Genomic DNA, 22451 nt, shown 5'->3' on the forward strand with positions numbered 1-22451 from the left:
CACTATTAGTTTTTATGTGGTAGAGATTACAGTGCTATATTGGAATTACTTTATGATATATTTTTGTGCACTTGTTGATTTGATTTAAAAATGAATAAAGATTTATTTTTTTTAAAAAAACCATTAGTGTTGGGGCAATTCACAGGTGGAGCAAGCATTAAACCAGGAGCCCTGTTATGCCCTTGATAAGTGTTTGGCATGGGAAAATGGGCTACTGCAAAACACATTAAAGTGTTTTGTGGTATTTTCCCCATTTCTCCATGCTATCCACAAATAAACTCTTTTCTTTAAAATATTTTTGGAGGGGGGGCGTATCATAAAGTTTCAAGTTTATTATTGATTTGATATACCACCTTATCATTTATTTCAAGATGGTTATACAATAAAAAAATTTAGGGTAAAACAGATAATACAGTTACCATAACTAAACAAAAAATAAGGTACACCACTGGACAAACAGGTACCAATGAAAAGGGAAAAACTGCAATAGTTAAAGAAAAGTGAGGTACAACGGAGAAAACAAAAGGACAGGGTTAAAAACATGTAAGTCCAATAAGAACATAAGAATTGCCACTGCTGGGTCAGACCAGTGGTCCATCGTGCCCAGCAGTCTGCTCGCGCGGTGGCCCTTAGGTCAAAGACCAGCGCCCTAACTGAGTCTAGCCTTACCTATGTATGTTCTGGTTTAGCAGGAACTTGTCTAACTTTGGCTTGAATCCCTGGAGGGTGTTTTCCCTTATAACAGACTCCGGAAGAATGTTCCAGTCTTCTACCACTCTCTGGGTGAAGAACTTCCTTACGTTTGTACGGAATCTATCCCCTTTTAACTTTAGAGAGTGCCCTCTCGTTCTACCTACCTACCTGTCTTTATCTACTAAGTCTATTCCCTAAAAAGAAAAAGTTTAAAAATCCTTAAAAGGATGCTCAAACTTGAAAAGCATCTTTAAAATGAAAAGTCTTAAAGACATGACTTGAATTTCTCGAGGTTTGTTATCTCTCTTAAAGCATTCAGTGCTGAATTCCAGAGGGAAGGGGAAACTACTGAAAAGATAGTGCTTCTTCTAGTGTTTATATGGTTCAGGGATGGGGAATGGGGTAGACGTGCTATCCAGCTAGCGTATTATGATTAGTACTTACTAACTGGATAATATAGACTTAATGGGGAACACTTATGCCCTGATTCTATAAAATACGACTATAGTTAGGTGCACCTACCGATCTAGGCACCTAACTTATGCTGTCTTTTACAAACCCGCAATAAAGGTTTCTACTGAGGGCCAATGATGTAAATGCTACAATGCTTATAGAGCATCAGAGCATTTACCTCGCCATTCCGTGATAGAAACCTCTACTGCGGTTATGTAAAAGGGGGCCTTCATTTTTTTTACTTGGCTTAATTGGCACTGATAAATGAAAGTGCCATTAAAAGCCAATTAAAAAATGATTACAACATAATTAGCTGGTAAGAACATAAGAATTGCTGCTGCTGGGTCACACCAGTGGTCCATCGTGCCCAGCAGCCCGCTCACGCAGCGGCCCTTAGTTCAAAGACCAGTGCCCTAACTGAGACTAGCCCTACCTGCATACATTCTGGTTCAGCAGGAACTTATCTAACTTTGTTTTGAATCCCTGGAGGGTATTTTCCCCTATAACAGCCTCCGGAAGAGCGTTCCAGATTTCTACCACTCTCTGGATGAAGAACTTCCTTACGTTTGTACGAAATCTATCCCCTTTTAACTTTAGAGAGTGCTCTCTCGTTCTCTCTACCTTGAAGAGGGTGAACAACCTGTCTTTATCTACTAAGCCTATTCCCTTCATTATCTTGAATGTTTCGATCATGTCCCCTCTCAGTCTCCTCTTTTCAAGGGAGAAGAGGCCCGGTTTCTCTAATCTCTCACTGTATGGCAACTCCTCCAGTCCCTTAACCATTTTAGTTCCTCTTCTCTGGATCCTTTCAAGTTGTATTGTGTCCTTCTTCATGTACGGTGACCTGTGCTAAACGCAGTATTATAGGTGAGGGCATGGCTTCAATTAGGTGTTGGTAGGTGCCTAACTTAAGCACTGGTATTGTAGGCCAAGAATATTCTGGTGCCTAAGGTGCATTTGTCTAACTCGATTTAGGCATCATTAGACATGATTATATAAATGGCACCTAACGTTGACATGTGGAAGGTGCTCCTTTTCTAGGCACCTACTGAATTAGGCACCATTTATAAAATCTGGCCCTTATAGCCTCATAAATAATGTAGCAAGTGCTCCTTTGTTTGGACAAATTAGCATGTGTCTTTCAAAAGTAAAACAAAACAAAAATATTTGCAAATTGTTGCCTCTAATCTGGCCTAGTGCCCAAGTAAATAAATGAAAATGCTTACCATAGCTGAATAGATTGGCAGCTCCTTATATGGATTTACAAGTACCAGTATGTTCCCAACATAAGTCTAGAAAGTAGAATATAATGAATGAATTAAATTGAAACAAACATAATTAAAATTATATTTATGTTTTGTAGAGTATTCTAAGTTAGGCTTACCAAACGTCCAGATTTCTCTGGACGGCTTTTCAAAACCTGACACTTTGTCTGGGTTTTGAAAAGAAATCACGTTGAGAGGGGGCATCTGTGCACGCGTGGAGGCAACGTGGCGACATCACCTGCACACGCGCTTGCGCGTGGCATCATCACATCGCATCTGCGCATGTGTGGATGCCTTCCTGCCCGACAAACAGGCAGTGGGGGCAGGGCGGGGGCAGAGCTGGGGTATAATGGAGCAGAGATTGGTGGAACTGGGCAGGCCTGGGGGCGGGTCTAGGGGGTCCAGATTTTACTGATGACCTTATTCTTAGTGAATAATACAGAAGCCTCAAAATGAGAGGAAAATATAATTATTCATTTTAAAATTATGTTAATATTCAAATTTCTGCCCTTCTGAAAGGATAGCTTCGGTCATAGGAGTCAGTGGTTTCCCAAATCTGTCCTGTGAGCTACGCAGCCAGTTTTCAGGACTTCCACAATTGAATATTCAGGTGTATATCTGGTTAAAATTGTGACTTTGATTCATAAGGTCTTGAATCATGAGCTACCATTTTCTGCAAAATAACAGTGCTCGCCTGGTGCATCCCAGAAAGCACTGGGAGAGGCCTGTCTACTTTATAAGGGAGAAACTCCCTTGTATGGTACCCAGGCCCCACCAATGCTGGTGTTAAATCTGGAAATTCAATGCCGGGCCATGTCCGGGCACAAGCATTAAATTTCTGGGTTTCTGGAACCGGCTAACACATAGCCAGTTAATTGCGATATTTAGGACTTGACTGGCTACAGTTTACCATTTAAAGTTTTATAATTTATAATTTTCTGCAATCCTATGTATATAGTTAACCTAGCCTGTTAAGTGTTGAATATCAGTATTTAACCCGTCAAGTGCCGACTCCAGCCCTGAACACCCCTAGAATAGCTGGTTTTCAGTTTAGTGCTAACCAGTTACTTTCAGTATTGCTAAAAATTAATAGTTAGCCCTGAATAGGTGATTTAACCAGCCAGTGGTCATTTCTAGTTAGTTAAGTCACTTTGAATTTTGATTGCTACATGTGTGTACTTCATATTATATGCCTGAAGAGGTGTAAATGTTTGTGGCTTCATTTCAGCCACAATTTATAACACTAGTTAAAAATAAGTACCTATTTCACCTCTAACCGTAGGAAATAATGTTATAATATTACTCTCATACTAGACAATTTGAAAAGATGGAGAGTTCTATCAGCTTTTCTAAGCTACTCTCGTGTTGTGTGTGAGGCAAGAGGTTATATTTTAGAAGCAAATATTTTATTCATCACAACTCAATGAAAAGCTTTTATCAAAATTATTCAATAAATGTAGAGGCTGGGTGAATTAAACCCATTCTGATTATATCTAAGTTGTGCCTATTGGAAAATTCCTGGTTATAATGTACTGCTTATAATTATGAATTAAAAAAAAATCTTGCAGATGCAGCTGTACCTAAGCTGAAATGTCAGTGTGTTGTTGTTTCCCCCCACCCCCCCATTTAGTTCAGAGGTTTTGAAAGCCACTTATTTCTAGAAAGCTTCAAAGTTACTCACATATATTTGATTGTTGTTGAAACGCTTCTGAATTTCATAAAGGAGACTACTATCTGTTAATTCATTCAGAGTAGCAAGATCATCATTTGGCGCTGGCGGCATTAACTTAACCTGAAAATAGATATACAAATAATGATTTGAATAATTTAGTTTCATAACTATAACTATTAGGCTCCTAATCAAAACTTTGAAACATCCAAAAACCAGCCCAAGTCGGTACTTAGATGTCTTAATAGCTGGAACATCCAAATGCTGATAATCAAAACCAACTTTTTGGACATTCAGCAGCATTTCTAAGCTGCTGTACGTCCAGAGCTCAAAGGGGCGTGTTGGAAGTTGTTTTATGGGCGGGCATTGGGTGATCTTAAACCTGGATGTCCTGAAGCAATAAGCGAAGCTTTCCCAGGATGTCCTAGGCAGAACTTACATGTCAGGACTTAGATGAATGTAAAACAGGTCTAAGTGCCCTAAAGTGACCAAACTGACAAGATGACCACTGGAGGGTTTAAAGCATGAGCCCCCCCTTACTTCCCCAGTGGTCATGACCCCTTAAAGAGGGGGGAAAAAATAAGGCTTCTCATCAGCTGATCGCAGGGAAATCCTGATCAGCTGAGCCAGCTTCGAGGAGTCCTGCCGGCTCAGATGAATGAGGGATTTCACTGCCAGGATCAGCTGAAATGCCATAGGTTGTAGTAAGAGTGGATAGCGTAGCTGGTTTTAAGAGAGGTTTGGGCAATTTCCCGGATGAAAAGTCTATAGTCTGTTATTGAGAAAGACATGGGGGAAGCCACTGCTTGCCCTGGATCGGTAGCATGGAATGTTGCTACTCTTTGAGTTTTATCCAGGTACTAGTGACCTGGATTGGCCACCGTAAGAATGGGCTACTGGGCTTGATGGACCATTGGTCTGACCGAGTAAGGCTATTCTTATGTTCTTATGTGCTTAGTTGCAAGCAGTTAGGGCCTTCAGGGGATTCACCCCTCCCCCTAAAGGCCCTGAGGGCAATGTTCTGAATTTGATTGGTCAAGCAGGCAACAGGCAGATGCTGATCAGCCAAACAAATTCAGATCAGTACAGTCAGGGCCTTCAGGAGGCTCAGATAATCCTCAGTACAAGAGTCTGTGGTGTTTTTTTTTGTTTGTTTGTTTTTTTTTCCATTATTTTTTATTTTCAAATTTTACATAAAGTGTACAAAATATTAAAATACAATTGATAAATATATAGTATCACTTTTATATCTAATACATTATACATCTAAATTTAATTTTCCCCCTCACCCTCCCCCCACCCTTTTATTACTTTAATATAATATTTTAAATTTTTAAATTTTACAGAAAGTATACAACATGTTAGAATACAATTGATGAATATTCAATAACATTTTATATCTAATATATTATGTTCTAATAAATTTTATCCCCTTTCCCTCCCCCCACCCTTCTATTACTTTTCATTCATACATTACATATTGTATAATGTATTATATCATATAATATAGAAATTATTTTCCTTACCCCCCTCTATGTGTGTCATAAAAAAAAAAATCCTGAAAAGAAAAGAAGAAGAAAAATCCTATTATTTATTCATTACAGTATTTTGTCAATGGCCCCCATATTTTTATAAATTTAGTATATGTCCCCTTTTGTATTGCTATTGTTCTTTCCATTTTAAATATATGACATATTGTATTCCACCAAAATGTATAATTTAGGTTGTTATAATTCTTCCAGTTGTTAGTTATATGCTGAATGGCAACCCCTGTCATAATTAATAAAAGCTTGTTATTTTCTGGTGAAATTTGACTTTTTTTTCTCATCATCATTCCAAATAATATTGTATCATATGATATTGCAATATGATTTTCCATCAATTTATTAATTTGTGGCCAAATTGAATTCCAAAAAGTTTTAATATAGGGACAATGATACAATAAATGATCTAATGTCCCTGGTTCTAGATTACAGTGCCAGCATTTATTGGACTTAGAACTGTCTAATTTTTGTAAACGTGTAGGGGTCCAAAAAGCTCTATGTAATAAAAAGAACCAAGTTTGTCTCATAGATGCTGACACTGTACATCCCATTCTCCAAGACCAAATTAGTGGCCATTGAGATGCATCAATCTGATGTCCAATCTCAATGCTCCAAATTTCTTTTAGACCATTTTTTGGTTTTTTATTCAAGTATCCAGATATTAATTTATACCACAATGCGGCTTGATGCCCTAGGAAGTCTGCTTGAAAACATAAGAACTTTAAACTATATTGATTATTCAATGTTTTCCATTCAGGGAACCCAACCTGAATGGCCTGCTTCAATTGCAACCATTTAAAACTTTGTGTTTTACTAAGACCAAATCTATGTTGCAATTGTGAAAATTCCAGCAGTTTACCTTCTGAAATAACATCATCTAAAGATCTAATGCCTGCAATAATCCAGTTCTTCCAAAGGATTTGAGCTCCGCCAATTTTGATCTTGGAGTTTATCCATAGAGATTGATTAGTTGATTTGTTTATTGGGATAGGTGTTAATTTATCAATAAATCTCAACGTTTTCCAAGTATCCATTAATATTTTATTTTCTCTATATCTTCTAGGTATGTTAATACTTGGTAGATGAACTAAATTTAGGGGAAACATAAGGCGCCATTCTAAATATAACCAATCCGGTACATTATCCATAAGTTCTGGGAGGATCCAATACATACCCTGACGTAGAATATAGGCTTGATGGTACCTATAGAAATTTGGAAAATTTACCCCTCCCTCCTTAATTGATTTTTGCAAAGTTACTAAAGCTATTCTAGGTGTTTTGCCAAGCCAAAGAAATTTTGTTAAAATGCTATTAAGCTTTTTATAAAAGGACCCCTGAAAATAAATAGGTATCATACTCATTTGGTAACAAACTACAGGCAACATCATCATTTTAATAGTTTGAACTCTCCCCCACCAAGAAATATGTAAAGGGTTCCATTGCTCGCACAACTCCGTAACTTTTTTTAATACATATTTTTCATTCTCTTTTACAGTATCTTCAATTGTATTTTTAACTTGAATGCCAAGATATTTAAATCCTTCTTCTTTCCATATGAACGGAAAAGTATCAAATAATCCTTTTACACAATGAACATTTAAGGGTATAATTTCAGATTTATTCCAATTAATTTTATATCCTGAAAATTTACCAAACTTATCAATTAATTCCAATAAAGAAGATAAGGTTGACTCTGGATTTCTCAAATAAAGCAAAATATCATCAGCATAAGCCGAAATTTTATATTCCATATCTGAATATGGAATACCTTGTATCTCCCTCGTCTGTTGTATTGCTAACAATAAGGGTTCCAATACAACATCAAATAACAAAGGAGATAGAGGACAACCTTGTCTAACTCCCCTCTGCAATTGAAAACCATCAGATATCTTATTATTAATATTTAGTCTTGCAATCGGGAAGCTATACAGTGTTTTTACCATTTGTATAAATCCAGAACCTATACCAAACCATTCTAAAGCCTGATACATAAAATTCCATTCTACCCTGTCAAATGCTTTTTCAGCATCTAATGAAACTGTAAAAGCCGGTTCATCCATTTTTTTTGATAAGTTTAACATGTGAAACAATAATCTAGAGTTATTAGAAGAGTGTCTTTTAGCAACGAAACCCGTTTGATGCATATCTATAATATGTGGGAGAGCTTTGGTTAATCTCAAAGCCAAAATTTTCGCCAAAAGTTTATTATCAACATTTATCAAAGATATAGGCCTGTAGTTTGAAACCAAAGTAGGATCTTTATTTGGCTTAGGCAAAACAATTATTATTGATTCAGCCATAGTACCTTTAATATTACCTTTTATAAGTTGTGTCTGATATAAATTTAGTAAATGTGGGGAAAGGATATTTTGAAATGTTTTATAAAATTCTACTGTATAACCATCACCACCTGGAGCGGATCCAACTCTAAGAGATCTCAATGCTGTTTCTAATTCTTTTAGTGATATAGGTTCATCTAAACTCCGTTTTATATGATCAGGAACCTTAGGTCCATTAATTAAATCTAAAAAATTTTTTCCATCTTTTTGTCTCTCCAAATAAGGCTCGGTAGAATACAGGTCCTTATAAAATTTTAGAAATTGTTTTAAAATTATATTTGTTTGATTTGTTATTATACCATTATCATCTTTTATCCCATTTATATTAGTTCTTCTTTTTTTTGCTTTAAGATAATTTGCCAATAATCTCCCCGCCTTATTAGAATTTCCATAATACATTGTTTGCTTGGAAAACAAATCTCTTCTTATCATTTTTGAAGTTAATTCATTATATTTACCTTTTGCTTTCAAAAGAGATTGCAAAACTTCATTCTCCCATTTACTTACCAATTTAGCTTCTAATATTTTTATTTCTTTTTCTATTTCTATATATTGTATTTTAATCTGTTTCCTAATAAAAGCTAAATATGATATAATATTTCCCCTCATAGTTGCTTTAAATGCATCCCATACATTCTCTATAGATGTATCCTCCACTAAATTTAGTTGAAAAAAATCATTAATTTGTATTTTAAAATTTTCCAAAAATTTGTCATCTACAAGCAATGCATTATCAAATCTCCAAAGAGGTCTTCCATTTTCTAATTGATCTAATTGTAATTCTATCCATACTCCCGCATGATCTGAAATAATAATAGGATCTATGGAAGCTTTAATCACCTGTTGCACTTTATTTGTTGAAACAAAAATATAATCTATTCTTGAAAATGATTTATGAACCTGTGAACAAAATGAAAATTCCTGATCATTAAAATGAAGAATATGCCAAATATCTTTCAAATCACATGATTGAACCAAATTATCTAAACCTAAAGATTTTATACTTTTACCAGGTTTTTTATCCAATAATGGATCCATTACAGCATTAAAATCTCCAGCCACCACTAGATTAGAAGCAGCCAGTGGTAACAACATATTCTGTAATTTTTTTAAAAATTCTGATTGATTCGAATTAGGGGCATATATATTAAATAACGTCAGGGCATCATTTCCCATACCTATTTCAATATGTATCCATCTTCCATGTGGATCTGAATTTTTTACCTTAATCTTGGCCATACATTTTTTATTTATAAGGATTGCTACCCCTGCTTTTTTACCCTCTGCTGGAGCAAAAAAACATTCCTTTACCCACCCACCCGATAGTTTCTGTGATTCCTTTATATTAAGATGGGTCTCCTGCAGACAGTAAATATCCGCATTTTGCTTTTTTAAAAATGTTAATACTTTTTTCCTTTTGATTACGTGATTCAGGCCATTGACATTAATAGAATATATCTTAAAAGACATTATACATTTTAATACTTCTCATTATAATCTTTTTCTCCTCTTCCTTCATATTTAGAATCCAAAAAATGTTTTTCATGACACACATATTTACCCCTAAAATATCTAATCTCTTGTTTATTTTTCCCTTAATCATAGTAAATACTCTCTTTTTCCCTCCCTTTCCCACCCAATACAATGGCTGCTTAAGGATACACATTGGAACTGTAACCCAAACATTCTCCTCCCCTCTAGGCATTCAATATTCAATCAAATTCCCCTTCTATCTATTTATATTAACCTTTAATATCTTTAGTCATATTTTCATAACATTTCATTAATGTATCTTTATCCATTTAACAGTTTTTAATTTATATTTCCTTGGTATTATTATTTACATCATAAAATTTCATCTTAAACATATATTTAGTATGTTATTAATGTTTTTCCTATATCTTGCTCTTTCTTTCTTATAAATTTTTATTGTCTTTTCTTTATATCATTTTTTTCTTTCTTCAGATATTTCAATATTTCATACATTTATAATTATTTCATAAAGTCATCAAAATCCATCTTAAAATTTTTTGTTAAAATATCATAGGTTCTGGTTTAGAAAGAAAAGCTTTTAGTTTTTCTGGATCCTCGAAATATAAGGATTTGTCTCCAGATGATACTCTCATTTTCGCCGGATAATATAGACCATATTTGAAACCTTTTTCTTTTAGTTGAGGTCTCATGTCTAATAGTTTCTTTCTTTTATTTGCTGTGTTTTTGGCAAAGTCCGACAAGAACCATATTCTAGATCCTTTATAGTTTAGATTTTTGTCTTTCTTTGCAGAATTTAATATTTCTAATGCTTGTTGGTATCTAAGCATTTTGAAAATTATTGGTCTTGGCCTGCTTTTATTTTCTGTATTTTTAACTGGAATCCTATGCGCTCTTTCTATTTCTAGTGGATGTTTTAAGTCCAGTTGTAGTATTTTTGGAATTAAATTTTCTAGAAAAAGAATAGTATTTTTTCCCTCTAAATTTTCTTGTATTCCAAAAAGTTTAATGTTTTTCCTTCTTCCTCTATTCTCATAGTCTTCCAGTTGATCTTTCAATTTATTTAATTCCAGACTATCATTTTTACATCTTTTTGTTTCGCTTTCTATGACTTCCATTTTGGATTCTAATTCAGTTGTTCTTTTGTTATTACTTTCCATTTGTCTGTGAATGTTTAATATTTCTTCCTTCATTTCAGACATATTGGTTACTGTTTCCTTAAGCATTTGTTTGATTTGTCTTAGTTCTTCCATAACTTCTGCTTTACTCAATATGTCAGGTTCTTCAATAGGAAGTGGGATCTTGCTTGGTGTTATTTGATCTTGTTTTTGTCTTTTTGCTGATGTGCCAGTCTCATTTTTGTTTTGCCTGGTACTTGCCATGTTGTTGTTTCTTTTTTCGTGGATTTTATTTATTCAGTTTTGTTAGGAATCTTAAAATATCTTTCAGTCACAATATTTTGTAATCTGTCTTTGATATTTTTTTTTTTTTTTACCAGTGTTTTGTTGTTCTAGCACTGAGCAGATTGTTTGTTTGTTTGCTTGTTTTTGGGGGGTTACTTTTTTGATGCAGTTTTACTGGTTGAACAGGTTGTCTACTCAACAAATCAAACTGCATCAACTAAAAAGTAAACCAAAAAAATTTAAAAAGCAGGGCTGTTTGTAACTGGGGATTCAATGAATCTCCTGAAAGCCCTCACCACACGCCACTGAGTGTGCCTACATTTTCTAAGGGGGATGCTGCCATTGGAGAGGCATGGGTGGGTCAAGGGTGTTCTCAGAATTTAGGTGCAATGTTGTAGAATACCTACATTTGTGCACCTATCTGGTGCCAGCATTTACAGCAGCCCTAAAATTGGTGCAAAATGTGTGCTGAGCTAGTATTCTATATAAGACATTCTGTGTAAAATACCTTTTAAATAATACTAGCTTAGTGCAAATCATCCCAGCACCTATCTTTGGGTGCCATTTATTGAATACTTCCAAAATGACCAATCCAGTTTGTCAAGTAAGAAGTTCATGGTTAACTCTCTGCAGGTTATCTCAGGCTTTCTGTTTAGGACTACATCTGTGGCTACCTTAATGTCTTTAGGACTACATCTGTGGTTACCTTAATGCTATCCATGGATTTCCCTATGCTTCATGTCCAACCTCTTGCCACTAGGAATCTTCTGCATGTACTACATCGTTTTGAATTCTGAGACCATTTTTGTCTCTACTACCTCACAAGGAGGACATTCTAGGGATTTATCACCCTTTCCTTGTAGCTTCTTTGGATTTCTTCACCACAGAAGAGCAACCCTATAACAGGGCAACTTGTAGAAGCCTATTCTATAAAGGAATATAGCCATCTACTTTCCTTTCTAAAATTCTAGCCTTCTGAAGACAGCAAGCAGGCTATCTAGTTCTTGGCTGCCCTACTTTTTCTCTGACCCATGGAATAAACATCAGGTCTGATCTATCTGGATATGCAACTGGACAAAAGCACCATGGTCCTGATGTTAAACAATTCATAGAGTCAGGTTTTTTTCTTTTCCTGTAAGTTCTGTAGTTCCTGATCCTTGAAAACAAAATTAAATGAAACTATTTCTCTCAATTTGTTTCATTCAAGCATCGCACCTTTTGCAAACACCTCTGATAGTGTCTTGACTAATGGTAGGCAATCATGGTCCTCAAGGGCCACAACCCAGTTGGGTTTACAAGATTTCCACAATGAATATACATGAGATTGATTTGAATGAACTGCTTCTGTTATATGAAAATATATCTCATACATATTCATTGTGGGAAGCTTGAAAACCTGACTGGATTGTGGCCCTCAAGGACCATGATTGCTCACCCCTGTTCTTGACAGATAATCTTATAGTATCTCCAAAACTCCCCATCTGACATTAGAAACCTTTTCTACAAGGGAATTATTGAAATGCCATTAGATAGGTTCATAATGACAAAAATAAATATAAACAAGCCAAATCTCAAAAAAATATATGTATCCCCAAAAGATATTCTTATAATAAACCCAAACCCCAGAGACTTCTGTAAGGTAAGTTTCCAGATTAATACGGAGAAAAGACCTCTGTGTTTCCCAGGAGTACAAATTTCAAGGGTGTGTGTTGGAGGCATGTTATAAGTGGGTTTAGAGCATGCTTACCACTTAGACATATTGTGGCAATAATCAAACATTTCCCAAGATGGCCAGGATGACATTTAGATGTCCAGAGCATCTAAGTGTCAAAAAGGTACCCAAACTGACCAGATGACCACTGGAGAGATAAAGTCATGCACCCCCTGCACTACCTCAGTGGTCACTGACTCCCTCCCCAAAGAGGTGAAAGAAATAATATATACCCGTCTCTATAACAGTAGCATCTCGTATGGGAAATCCTAGTAGACCAGCAAACAGGTATCTAAAGCATGGGTAGGCAATTCAGGTCTTCAAGAGTCACAGGCAGGTCAGGTTTTCAGGATATTGACAATGAATATATATATGAGATGGATGGATTTGCATGCACTGCCTCATTGAGACGCAAATCTATCTCATGCATATTTATTGTAGATATCTCGAGGACCGGAATTGCCTACCCCTGGTCTAGAGGGCAGTGTGGTAAACCAACGAAGGGGGACCCAGGTCCAGATCCCACCCTACCCACTACATTTATGGTAGAAAGTGTGAGGCCACCAAAACCCACCAAAATCCTACTTTGCTGGCATATAGATGACACCTGCAGCCATAAGAGCTATTGGAGTGGTAGACAGAGGGAATAGTAGGTTTGGGGGGGGGGGGGTTTCACCATACATTATAAAGGGGTTCTGGTGAGATGTATACAAGGCACCATTTATGGGCCAGATTCTGTAACCGGAGATGCTGTCAGCTGCCTCCTTAAAAGTGGTTGCCAATCCCGTGTCAATCACACAATGGTGCTGGTTACAGAATCACATCTCTGGCAAAAGTAAGCGCTGAAAATGTAGGCAAGAGTTTTCCAGGCCTACATTTCTGGTGCCTACCTTCGATGTAAAATGCACCTCAATAGACACTTTAGGCTGCCTAACACCACTTTTGGCACTTGCCACACCCACAGTGGCGTTAGGTGATTCCAAGGCTGATTTTTTTTGACACTGGTTGACACCTTGAAACTCAGTTAAAAATATTTAAATAGAGAATCTGGGCCTAAGTGAAGTTCACAGCAGTGCCTTCTAAGGTGCCCCACAGTTCTACTGGCATGTCTGTGTTGCCAGTGTAGTATAAACAGTGGCCCTGCCTATGTCCAAACGGCTTGGGTTTAGACATTTTGAACTTGTACATGTTTCTATTTGAAAATGGCCAAAAATGTTAGATGTCCTAGCTTCTAAAATATCTAGACAGATGATTTAAAAGAAAAAAAAAAGATATATGTCCAGAAGTTTTGAAAATGGCCATTTTTGCCTCCCGATTTTTGGATGCCTATCTCAAGATGTCCAAATTGGACTTAGACACAGTATTGAAAATGGCCTTCCACATGTATAAATATATATCTTTCTCTCTCTCTGTATATACAGTATATAAATACAGTATGTATGTGTGTGTGTATGTAACTTTACTGGCGCCTATACTCCAGTAAACTATACATACACAACACACATATATATGTGTATACATCTACACACACACACACAGATATGTATATATAGTAGATATATATAGATATATGTATACGTACATATACATTATAAAGAGAAAGAGACACTCATATACACATATTTCATTCATTGCCCTCCAATTTTGATATATATTTAAAACTCTGAAGCAAGATGAGCAAGAATCACCGTCTAAGTCAGTGTTCTTAACCTTTTGACACCTATGGACTGGCGAACACAAAATAATTATTTTGTGGACCGGCATCAGTCCGCGGACAGGCAGTTGAAGAACACTGGGCTAAGTCGTGGGCCAGACTCCGCCCATCTCCACTCAATCTCCGCCTCAGACCCCACCCTTATAATAGTACTAATTGTAACACCATTTTGTAACACCATTTTTTTCCATTCATTTTTCATATATACTGTGACAGGGAAGCACCTGTCCCAGGGGAAAAGACGGTGGGACCCATCAGAAATACAGCCCTTAAGGCTGCCAGCTCTAAACTAAAGCCTATTTCTCTTGATAAAAGCAGCAGGGTAGCACAACCAAAGAACCTGGGGGAAAAACCGGGGTGGAGCCAGCCCAGAATTCAGGAAGGGAGGGCACTGAAACCACAAGCCAGTCCCTATTACTCCTTTCCCCAGGTTAGAGGAATCCAGGTAGAAGGGGGTGGAGCTGGTCACCGAGCCCTGCAACCAAGCAAACCTCAAATAGGCAGAAGGCAGAGTAATCAGGGGGGAGGAGGAGGCTCACCTGTTCCTGATTGTAGGAGCCCAGCAGCAAACCAACATAGCTGCTATCTCCCTTCTGCCAGAAGGCAGCTAAGAAAGTTTCCAGGAGGCCAGCCCACCCGGGGAGAGAGATTAACTCCAGGGAAGTACAATCACTTTCCTAACACATTTTGGGGTGAGGGGCTGGAGGTTGTCCCTGAAGGGGAAAACGATTTGAGAAGGCTGGCAGGCATCCAGAGAGGGGGAGGGGAGGAACAGACAGAAGTGCAGGACTTCATAGAGAGCCCTAATCCCCTGGAACCAGCCGGGGAAATGCTCAGTGAGGAAGGCTCTGGAGAATACATGTTTGAGGAAGACATGGACATGGAGTCTTGAGCTAGAAAAGACATGGCAGCAGTGCCTAATTAAGTAATGCCAAAATAATTCCTTGAACCTCAGTTCTCCTAGGGGCCCTTTGAATTAAAGTTCTGGATGTTATGGGCATGTTCGGGTGGGCGAGAAGACCTTTAGCATAAGGGAGGTTTGCCCGCACAACCTGGGTTCAGGTTGTGAACGTCCTTCAAAGGGAGGGACTAGGAGGAAAAGAGGAAAAATAATAAAAGCCAAAAACGTTTTTTTTTTCTACTGAAAGTATAGTGGAAAGCTTGCTGACACCTGTTGTGCTCAGCTGTAAAGTAACAAGCCAACTCTGGCTAGGAGAAGCCCTTAGCCCTAAGAGGGGACAATTCAGAAGCAGTGAAGAAACTGCAGAAGCATTTTTGGTTTGTTTTTATGATGCCAATGTGTTGACAAAGCTTGTCAGTCTTGGGCAGAGGTGCACCCAGCGTGCCCTGGACTTGTGTACAATATACAGCAAAATTAATGACTAAGCCTGAGACAAGTATTCATTTCAGTGAAGTTTTTTTGTTACTTTAATAAACCCGGTGAAGTTTGGTGAAAAGTCCAGTGTCCGGGTTTTCCTTTGACCAACCATATAAAAGGCGCTCCTAAAAATCTTACCTGTGATCCGAGCCGGGGTTTCCCACCTACTTGGGGTCTGGCCCGGCCACAATACACACACACAATATAATCGTATTAACAACACAAAATGGTTAACCACAAAATTAAAATACACAAAGCACACTGTATGCTTCTCAACATTCATTCCTACCAGAAAACAGATAACCCCATGCAATGTAGGATCTAAAATTAAAAGTACAGTCAAACCTCGGTTTACGAGTACTACCATTTGCAAGTGTTTTGCAAGACGAGGAAAACATTTTTACAAATCATGACTCGCAAACCGAGCATCAACTCGATTTGCGAGTCCCCCCGCCCGCGAACTGGCATTGCCCCCCCCCTTGTGAATGCTCGCCCCCCCCCCCACGCAAACTGGCATCCCCCGCTTGCCCAAACTGAAGGCTTACCCCCAATGTGGCACCGGCACGCAGCACCAACCCACTGGAGGTGCCAGTGCCCGAAGATCATGCTGCTTGCCGGACTGGGCCTTGAGCATCTGCGCATGCTCAAGGCCTTCTGGCTCTCATTCTCTCTGGACTGGCGGTTGACAAACACTGGTCTAAGTGACATTAAAATACCACCACATATATAACTCTGGTATACTGTCTATTATTTAGATGGAGTATTATTGAGACATCACAGAAAACACTGCAGAATACAGAACATTATTTGTATTATATTGCCAAGGAAAATGCTTCATGGAAGAAAATTTGTTTAAAGTCTTACAACTCAGATACATCAATATAAATATTAATATTAACTACCATACCTTAGAAAAATATGTCTTCTTGTCAAATGTATAGATCAGAGAGCAAATAATTTCCCCTGTCCTTTCCCTGTCTTTACAGTACCTGTTCAAGCTTGGCATTGCCATTCACAGTGAAATTTTCAGAGGTATTATCTTGAGAATGCTGCTTGCATAAAGTTTTTCCTGAATCTTTGAACATGGTGTCTTTCTCCAACAAACTATCTTGCTTTGCAATTGGTAGAACCAGGGGACTGCTGCAAGATAAAGCAATTAGACTCTTCTAAATGATTTACTTAAACAAAAGGGTGCCAAGGCCAGAGGCATGAAATTCAAGTGAAATATTGCTAAATATTAGACAGGTGTGCCTGTTATAAGACAATACAAATAGCATGAGCATTTCAAACTCTTATTAGCTTGAAGGTCCTTTGTACTAAAGTGCATTAAAGAGTTAACTTGCATGGTGACATTGTCACAGGGCAGTGTGTGCTACTAAGCTGCAATAAGTGCTAACATGCTCTTACCACAGCTTAAAAGGGCTTACCCTAGGACATGCTCAGGTGTCCTGTGGTCATTTCTGTAGTAATGAAAGGCATACATACATTTCCCAGTCAAGTGCCCTACAAACGCAATTTTGCAGCTGATGTGGTACATGATTGACACGTGACCTGTGATACCGGCTGATACCGGCGCTGGTTGCAGAATCCAGCCCTTACTGCCTACAAAATGTGTCGGTAAGTATTCACGCTCTAATAGTTTTTAATTACTGTACACTAATGATATTAGTGCATGGCCCATTAACAGGAGAAATAGAAAATTGGCTATTTTACTGCTGCAGTAATAATGTGCTTAGTGCATGAAAAACACTTATGTAACGGTGCACTATGGCCACTTTCTACCTCAGCTTTCTACCTGCATCCTAAGAGTAAAAGACCTCTTAGGATGCAGGAACTGAATGGCTTATGAGGCCCCAAAAGTTACCGTACAGACTTTAAAGCAGGGGTGCCCAATACATCGATCGCGATGGACCTGTAAATCTCGAAGGCAACGCAAGTCGATCGTGGAGCTCCGTGATAGGCTTGTGTTGCCTTCGCGATCTACCGGGCCGATCAGCTTTATTCTCCCTGACATCCCCCGCCGCCGCCCCAAGCTCTCCCTGCAGAAGCGTTCTCCACAACGTCAATTCTGACGTCGGAGAGGAAGTTCCAGGCCAGCCAATCGCTGCCTGGCTGGCCCGGAACTTCCTCTCCAACGTCAGAATTGATGTTAGGGAGAAGGCTGCTGGCCTGTTGCAGCGTCGGAAAACGAAGAACTCGTCAACAGTAGCGTTTGCGCTGGCTTAGGGCCCAGAAGTCAGCAGTGTTCCCAAAAGTCGGTGGTGGCTTGGGGGTCTGCTCCCAGACGACAGCCCTGGCAGTGGCTTGGAGAGAAAGAATGGGGAGACACAAACACAGGGAGGCAGAAAGAAAGACAGAGAGAGAAAGAAAGTAAGAAAGGGGCAGGGACACAGAAAGAAAGACAGACAGAGAAAGAAAGAAAGAAAGAAAGAAAGAAAGAAAGAAAGAAAGAAAGAAAGAAAGAAAGAAAGAAAGAAAGAAAGAAAGGGGAGTGGGCAGGGAGAGTGGAAGAAAAAGTTGGACTCATGAATGGACTGAGATCTTGGTTGGGGAATGGAATGAAGTCTGCAGGAGACGAAGCATGCAGGAGGCAGAAAGAAGGGAAGAAATATTGGATGCACAGTCAGAAGAAGAAAGTTCAAGCAGAGACTCATGAAATCACCAGACAACAAAGGTAGGAAAAATGATTTTATTTTCAATTTAGTGATCAAAATGTGTCAGTTTTGAGAATTTATATCTGTTGTCTATATTTTGCACTATGGCCCCCTTTTACTAAACCACAGTAGCGGATTTTAGTGCAAGGAGCCTATGAGCAGTTTAGTAAAAAGGGAGGGGGGTATATTTGTCTATTTTTGTATAGTTGTTACTGAGGTGATATTGCAAAAAGTCATCTGCCTTGACCTCTTTGGAAAAATCCCCGAATATAAATGATAATGAACATTTTCTCTGTGTACAGTGTGCTTTGTGTTTTTTTTTAATTTTATTGTTGGTAGATCATTTTGAAAGTAGCTCGCAAGCCAATAAAGTGTGGGCACCCCTTCCTTAACATTATTGTGCATAATATTTGCTGTTAAAGTCCTGTGTGCTGTACTTTAGTTAAATCACACCTAGATTTATGAATTTAATGACAAGCATCTTGCAAAGGCTCCTTGGGGGCAATGTCTCAAAATGAGTGAGTTTTGAAAATACAGTACTATGAAGGTAATGAACCTTAGTCTTAAGCTAGGATAGATGGAGCATGATTTCAGTCTCTCACATTTACTGTTAAGGCTCTCCCTAATATTTTCATTGTGTCAATGAAAGTTTCCTTCATGTATAAACAACCCATCCAAATATGCTTGAAAAAATTATTTTCAATGAAGCATGTGGAAGCCAAAACGATGGGAAATATCTCTGTATGCTTCCAACACATTTTCTTGGTTTCTGATTGCATTTCTTGGTATTTTCTGTCTCTAAAGAAGAGATTAGAGAAGTAGCCTAATGGTTAATGTAGTAGGTTAAGAAATTGAGGAACTGAGAGTCATTCCCACTGCACAGTAGTTCCCTGAGTCCCTGAACCCTCTATTGCCCTGGGTAAAAAGCTTAGATTGTAAGCCCACTAGGGACATAGAAAGCACCTGAAAATAATATTTAAACCGCCTTGATTGTATCGCAGAAAGGCAGATCTAATAAATTAAAAAATAAAACACAGGATTCACATAATAATCACTTAAGACTAACATTTTTATGATCAATGCTAGTTTGAGGTTTTTCTCGTTTACTATTATGTCCAGTTTCCTTGCATCCATTGCAAAGGAGCTAGCTGATTATTTTATAAAGAAAATAATTGATATTAGATCTTCAATTGAGCTGCACTTAATTCTATGCGGACAATCTGCAGTTTTTGTTTGAATTTCCAGCAGATTGCAAACAGGCCTTCCAGTTGTTGTTGCATGATATGGATGACATTCAACAATGGATGACTATGAATCATCTTTGCCTAAATGTTTCAAAGACTAAGGCAGGGGTGTCCAATGTCGGTCCTCGAGGGCTGCAATCCAGTCGGGTTTTCAGGATTTCCCCAATGAATATGCATGAGATCTATGTGCATGCACTGCTTTCAATGCATATTCATTGGGGAAATCCTGAAAACCCGACTGGATTGCGGCCCTCGAGGACCGACATTGGACACCACTGGACTAAGGGCTCCTGTTACTAACCTGCGATAGCGGTTTTAGCGCATGCTTAGCGCATGCTTAGCGCGTGCAGAACTGCCGTGCACACTAGACGCTAACGCCAGCATTGAACTGGCGTTAGTTCTAGCTGCGTAGCATGGGTTTAGCACACGCTAAAATTCTGCGTGCGCTAAAAACGCTATTGCAGCTTAGTAAAAGGAGCCCTAAGATTTTTATGGCTTTCCTCCACTGGTATTGAAGGAGTTCTGGTGAATTTTGTGTGCTGAGGTTACCATTTTAATGCAGCAGGAAATTAAGAGTTTGGGAATAATCCTTGATACCTTGTTAAAATTTTGTAGCCATATTGCCTCAGAGAGCACAGAGAGCCGCGCTGAATAACCCACGCTGCTCCCGACGAGCAGTTTCATAGAAGAGGGGGTTAATAAAAGGAATACCATGAAACAATTTAAAAAATATAAGTACTTATTAATAGCATTGAAATTCAAAGAGAGATATAATACGTTGTAACAGGGAGACTTAGAGGGGCATAATCAAAAGAAACGTCTAAGTCCGTTTTGGCCTAAGTCACAAGTCGCCCAAAGTCAGACACGGGAAAAGGTCCATTTTCAAAAAATACGTCCAGCATATTATTGTTTTTGAAAATCGTCCAATTGTACGTCCAGCCGTCTGATTGTCCAGACCGCTAAGTTGTCCATCTTTATACCCCATTTTTGACCAAAAATTTTTCCAACTCAAAAATGCTTAGAAAAAGACCTTTTGGGTGTTGGAGGGGCCAGAAAAGTGATGGACTGGACACCCAGACATGGCACCAGAGTAGTGGGTACCTTACAGGGCACTACTGTGAACTTCACAAAAAGGGTGCCACATAAACATCTCACTATAGCTCCCTTATAGGTCATAGTGATCTGTACTTTGTGTCTGCAGTGCTTATCTGGTCACTTTGGATACCTTTTGTGGACTTAGACCTGGTTTTAGATGGCCTAAGTCATAATGTCCAGGTTCCGTCTAGGCAGTGTTGTAAAACTTTCGGTTATACATGCAGTATGACTAAGTCTAGGATTGCCCATGTCCCGCTCAAATCCTGCTCTCGACACTCCTCCTGACACGCCCCTTTTAGCTCTGGTCACTCAGCAGCACTGTGAAGGCCTAGGTCATTTTTAAATATGTCTAAAACCCAGTTCGATTATCGGCACTTGGACAACTTGTCTTTTAGATCGTCCAAGTGCTGATTTAAGCCGGTTTTTAGATGTTTTTCTCTTTCGATTATGAGCCCCATAATGTTAATGTTTAAGAAGCATCTAATAAGCACAAATTAGAACATTCAAATAACAGATATTACACTAATGCTTTTCTATACTATAACTGATCCTAGTCAAATTGCTTGTCCAAGTTTAATGTAGGAGACAGATTCTGGATGTTTACATTCATATTTGGATCTGGAGATGTTTTTAAGGAAGCCTGGAGGCCTCTGATAGTAGATCTATAGGTATAATTTATTTCTATGAGGCCCATTTATCCCTTGGCTCATGGAATATACTTGGTATACTGTACACTGATACTTATAAATGACCTTGGGGGTCTGGAGGATTTTTTTTATTGATCATATATACAGTTTTTCAACATCTTTAAGAGGCCAGTCTGCAATTCCAAAGCTATATGAGAGTGTGGGAATTTGACAGTTGATTAATTGTTTGTATTTTATTCTGTAATGTTAATGTACTCTTTAATATACATTTTAGTCTCCTGTTATATGTATTCTTTAATAATCTTAATGATTTATACTTGCACTCCTTCCTTTACTCCTAGATATTTATATACACATTCCTGTTCAAATGCCTTTATCTCTCGGCCATCAACAAGAGAGATATTTCAGTTTTTCTCAATTTTCCTCTAAAGAAAGCTGCCTTAACACATTTATTCAGATCAAAAATCATCTTGCTGTTATCTGAGAAGCCTTTTACGAGTTAATCTATGCAAAGTTGCTCTACTAGTTGTTGGTCACTGAAACTCTTTGACATAAAATTCTAGGCATGCAAATTCATTGGGATAGGAAATAATGTCATTTTAAACCCAAAATTTTCTTTTTTTCTCTATGTCGTAAATAGTGTGTTCAGAATGCATCTAGGCTTTGGAGGAAAGCTTAAGAGGCAATTATGCTTACTTCTCTGGTACTCAAAGCACACTCAGTTTTCTAAAAGCTTCCCCTAAACTTACACTTGTGTATATAAGAATTGTATTTCCATTCAATAAGGGGAAAAACTAGAAATGGTGCCTATATTTAGGTATCAGTAGGTGCTCTACTGTCGCCTAAGTAACAAATGCCATTTTAAATGGCGCCATTAAAGCATCTACTGGCACTTAAATATGTGCCAGAATCGCACCTACATATGTAATTTAGGTCGCTGAACACCACTAATGGTGTGGCTAACGCCGGAAGTGGTATTAGGTGGCCTAAAGCACCTATGTAGACACAATTTATGCCACAGATAGGCACCAGAAATATAGGCCTGAAAAACCCTGGCCTACATTTCCAGCACCTATCTTTTGTGGGGGCGCAATTCTCTATAGGGCGCCATTGCATGAATGATGTGATTGGTGGCTGCTTTTTAGACAGCC

At 38.2% G+C, this 22451-nt stretch overlaps 1 protein-coding gene across 4 annotated transcripts in view; it reads right to left on the reverse strand.

The window, feature by feature from the left end:
- The window catches only part of MYO16 (myosin XVI), a 709054-nt gene that overhangs the window by 481003 nt on the left and 205600 nt on the right, over positions 1 to 22451 (reverse strand). For all 4 annotated transcript variants that reach the window (XM_033949922.1, XM_033949923.1, XM_033949921.1 and 1 more), the window contains exons 10-12: positions 16650 to 16800; positions 4093 to 4203; positions 2373 to 2438 (exon numbers count right to left, since the gene is read on the reverse strand). In XM_033949922.1, coding sequence (XP_033805813.1) covers positions 2373 to 2438; positions 4093 to 4203; positions 16650 to 16800 — 328 coding nt within the window. The remainder of the gene's footprint in view (positions 1 to 2372; positions 2439 to 4092; positions 4204 to 16649; positions 16801 to 22451) is intronic.

The sequence above is a fragment of the Geotrypetes seraphini genome, chromosome 6 (genome assembly GCF_902459505.1).
Source record: "Geotrypetes seraphini chromosome 6, aGeoSer1.1, whole genome shotgun sequence".
In the NCBI taxonomy this organism is placed as follows: Eukaryota; Metazoa; Chordata; class Amphibia; order Gymnophiona; family Dermophiidae; genus Geotrypetes; species Geotrypetes seraphini.